Source organism: Octodon degus, unplaced genomic scaffold (genome assembly GCF_000260255.1).
Source record: "Octodon degus isolate 3935 unplaced genomic scaffold, OctDeg1.0 scaffold00027, whole genome shotgun sequence".
NCBI classification, from domain to species: domain Eukaryota; kingdom Metazoa; phylum Chordata; class Mammalia; order Rodentia; family Octodontidae; genus Octodon; species Octodon degus.
Genome location: NW_004524603.1, coordinates 1,318,392 through 1,322,388, shown reverse-complemented (window position 1 = coordinate 1,322,388; position 3,997 = coordinate 1,318,392). Strand labels below are relative to the sequence as shown.

At 46.8% G+C, this 3,997-nt stretch overlaps 1 protein-coding gene across 1 annotated transcript in view; it reads left to right on the top strand.

The window, feature by feature from the left end:
- Nucleotides 1–3,997, top strand: part of Ube3c (ubiquitin protein ligase E3C) — a 94,200-nt gene that overhangs the window by 45,808 nt on the left and 44,395 nt on the right. The window contains exons 15-17 of the mRNA XM_004629059.2: nucleotides 376–463; nucleotides 1,705–1,802; nucleotides 3,271–3,403. Of these exons, the coding sequence (XP_004629116.1) occupies nucleotides 376–463; nucleotides 1,705–1,802; nucleotides 3,271–3,403 (319 nt within the window). The remainder of the gene's footprint in view (nucleotides 1–375; nucleotides 464–1,704; nucleotides 1,803–3,270; nucleotides 3,404–3,997) is intronic.

Sequence of the window (3,997 nt, the reverse complement as noted above, 5' to 3'; positions counted from 1 at the left end):
AAAGAAAGAAAGAAAGAAAGAAAGAAAGAAAGAAAGAAAGAAAGAAAGAAAACAAAACATATTCTGCACCTGTTTTCCTTGGGTACTCATTTATCCAAGTTAGTTGAAAAACAGCTTCGTGATGACATGGACATTTGACGATGGTGAAGAGTTGTTTGTCTCAAGCATGGTATGTTTCACTTCGTAGATTAGTTGTATTGCTTTCTGCCCAGGTACTCTATATCATTAAGGCAAATAATTAGTGATTTGGTGCAAAAACACTAAGAATCGGCCAGCATGAGTGTATGGCAGGGCAGCCTGGGCAGGAGAGATGGATAGAAGAGGTGGTTCTGTGCAGGCTGGGATGGCAGTGCTGAGTGTGATATGTCCCCACAGGTCACCCAGCTGTACGTACCAGCGTCCAGACATGTGTGGCGGTTCCGGCGGATGGGCCGGATCGGGCCGCTGCAGTCCACTCTGGAGGGTGAGTGCCCCACGCCACTGAACACGCCTGCACAGGGCATCGGCTCTGCAGGCGTGGTTCTGCTGCTGGTGAATGTGCCATGTTATGCCCACCGCCAGAGTCAGCCTCACGAGGAGCTCAAGACGCCGGCTTCCTGGGGCCAGTGCCTCACCCCATTCCTGACTGGCATTTTGCCTTTTCCAGAAGGTCTTTCGTGGAATCATTTGCAGGTCACCTGTGAGCAGCTCCTTCATCCATTGCAGGGCGGGGCTTCGCTTACCGGGGCTGGCCCTCCTGGGGTGCAACCTGCACTGTGCAGGGTGCTGTAGCTTGCTAATGTGCCCCTCTGCAAGGAGAATAGGGTCTTTCCTCAGTCTCTGGTGCCGCTGCAGACGTACTTTTTTTCCCCCTATTTGGATAAATATCAGGAAGTAAGAGTCCTGAATCCTGTGCCAAGTGTGTGCTTAACTTTACAAAAGACAGAAACCTCTTTTAGAGTAGCTGCTCCATGCAGTGTCTGTGACCAGCACTGTGCGCCTTCCTGTTGTCTGGAGCCTGTTTGTATTAGCTACTCAAATGGTGCAGTGATGACGCTCGGGTTTGGGGCTGTATTTCCAAGCCGGTGACATTGAACATTTTTCATGCATGGCTTTTTTCTTTTTTAAGCAGTGTCAGTTTTCTATTTTATTTTTTAAATCATTTATTTATTTAGGGCAGGGTCTCTCTATGTAGCTTGGACTCGTAGTGATCCTCCTGTCTCATCCTCCTCAGTGCTGGGATCACAGGCATGTGGCACAGCATATGGTACTGGGGATTGAACCCAGGTCCTTGCACTTACCAGGCAGGTGCTTAGACCACTGGGCTATCTCCTCATTCGTAAAATGTATTTTCTAATGATACACAGTGCTTGAGATTAAGGTATTCCAAGCCAGTGGGGATTTGGTCAAATAATTGTGAGGAGGAAAACAAATATATTCATAAATATATTCATATGACTGCACTTCTCTTTTTTTTTTTTTTTTTTTTTTGTGGTACTGGGGATTGAACTCAGGACCCTGTACTTGCCAGGCAAGCACTTATTCTACTGAGCTAGCTCCCTGGCCCTTTGACTGTGCACTTCTAACACCCGACTGCAGTGTGGTGACAAACAGCATGATGTAGGTTCTCTTAGATCCCACTGCTGCTAGAGATGTTAACAGTGATGAGATCCGGCTGGTACCTGAACTGAGTGAACCGATAATAAGTCTTTGCATGTGTTGCAGTGGGAGTGGAGTCACCGCCACTGTCGGTGTCCGAAGAGCGGCAGCTTGCCATCCTGACAGAACTGCCCTTTGTGGTCCCATTTGAGGAGCGAGTGAAGGTATGGTGTGGCTTCGCTTCTGTTGTGACTTGCTGCTCCTCCTTGTGAGAGCTTAGCCTGCTGGTGTCGGGGAGCAAGGCTCGGCTCCCACTCATCTTGCAGGCTCTGTAGGCTGTGCTATGTGCTGGGCCCCATCCCCGCTCTGCGCCCCGATCGGGCGTCTTCCTCCCAGCTTTGCTTGCTGGCAGCGACTTGGGTCTGGGGAACCCGCCTTTGCTGTGGTGCATTTGTGCTGGTGTTAAAACGCAAAAGTAGGGCCAGGGAGATAGCTCAGTAGTGCACAAGGTTCTGAGTTCAGTCCCTGGTACCACCGAAAAGAAAAAAATTGCAAAAGTAGTAAAGGTGCATTTTTGTATATTGAGGTGAAAGTAACTGCTTTGTAAAAATGAAATGGGCAGGGCCAGGGAGATGGCTCAGTAGAATAAGCGCTTGCCTGGCAATCACAAGGACCTGAGTTCAATCCCTGGTTCCGCAAAAAAGGAAAAAAAATGAAATGGGCAGATACCTTAGCTCTTAATTTTGGCGAGTGTATGAAACTTTGTTTACATATATCTGTTTCCAAATTTTAAAATGCCTTGCAAAATGTCTGGAATTTAACAGGCTTTATGGTCAGGTAGAAACTTCAACATAGTGTCATTTAGCCTGTGCATTCTTCAAGGTGAGCAAAAGAGTGGCTTTGGACGCTTCGTGTTTCTTCACCGAAAACCACAAACACAGGCAGCATAGGATGCGATGCCTGAGCTCCCTCTGCTGGACTTTCAACATCAAGAAAATTACTTAACTTTCATTATTGTGGAGTTTCTGACATGCATGCTTTACAGAACAGTTCTTCTTCCATCCCTATGATTTTAGGAAGGTTTATAAATGAAAACATACCACAGCTCGGATTTTCAAACTTTATCATAATGTGGAGAAGGCAGCAGTGTTAGAACTACATAGCCAAGTGGTGGTCTGTGCCCACGTTCCCAAGTACCTGGGAAATTAAGGCCGGATCCACATGCGTTGAGGCCAGCCTGCACGACACTGTAGGACCTTGTCTCAAAAGGAATGCTGTTTGGGCCCACAAGATAGCTCAACAGACTTAAGTGCCTGCCTAGGCAAGCCCACGAACCAGGTTCGATCCCTGGCACATGCCGTGCCAGCCCCATCGTCGGGCTTGCTGAGCCAGCCACCAAGTCCAGGCATGGTGACACACGCCTATAATCCCAGCGCTGGGGAGGCTGAAAACAGGAGGATCACTATGAGTCCGAGCTGTGTAGTGAGGCCCTATACCAAATACATTTAAAAAAAAAAAAAAGTACAGTAGTCACTCATATTTATTATTTATATTCTCTTATTGATAAAATCAATATTTTTATATATTGGACACAAAATTTAAGTGTTAATGGAGCTACATACAGAAAACTTATTTAGCAGGTTTGTGTTATAACAAAGAATTTATTCTGACAATCTTGTAATTTCCTGTTAGATCTTTCAAAGGTTAATTTATGCCGATAAGCAAGAAGTTCAAGGGGATGGCCCATTTCTGGATGGCATTAATGTCACAATAAGAAGAAACTATATTTATGAAGACGCTTACGACAAACTCTCCCCAGAAAACGGTATTGTATAATTCTCTGAGTGTGTCAAGGGCAGGAGGCTGGGCAGTGCCCTTAGGAGAGGGCTGTTAAGGGTCTGCCTTCAGCAAGTTCTACAGTCGTGACTGCAGACCTGTTAGAGACCTGTGCCCGCACAGCGCCTGAGACGGCAGCGCTGGAAGCAAGCTGAGTGCCGAGTCAGGCAAGCGCGAGCGAGCGCACGTGGAGGGGCCGCAGTCCAATTCCCAGCACCTCTTGGCGCACCACCCTGCCCCCGGGTGCGCTGAGCCGGCCACAGAAGAGACAAGCAAATAGGCTTACCATCATTGTTGTAGCTTTTTTTTTTTTTTTAAGATAGGCTCTCGTTTTATAGTTCAGGCTGACCTAGAACTCAAACTCTGCTGATCCTCCTGCCTCAGCCTCCCAAGCGCTGGTATTACAGGTGTGTACTACCTCTCCCAGTTCTCTAGAATGACTTTTATAAGAAATGCAAAGTTACCATGTCTGCATCTTGTACAGCAGTTAACCACTAGGAAGAATGTATGCAATGTGTTAATTATTGAAACTGTCCTACCAATTTGGTTTGAAACTGTCTCATTGCTATTAGTTTCTCAATAA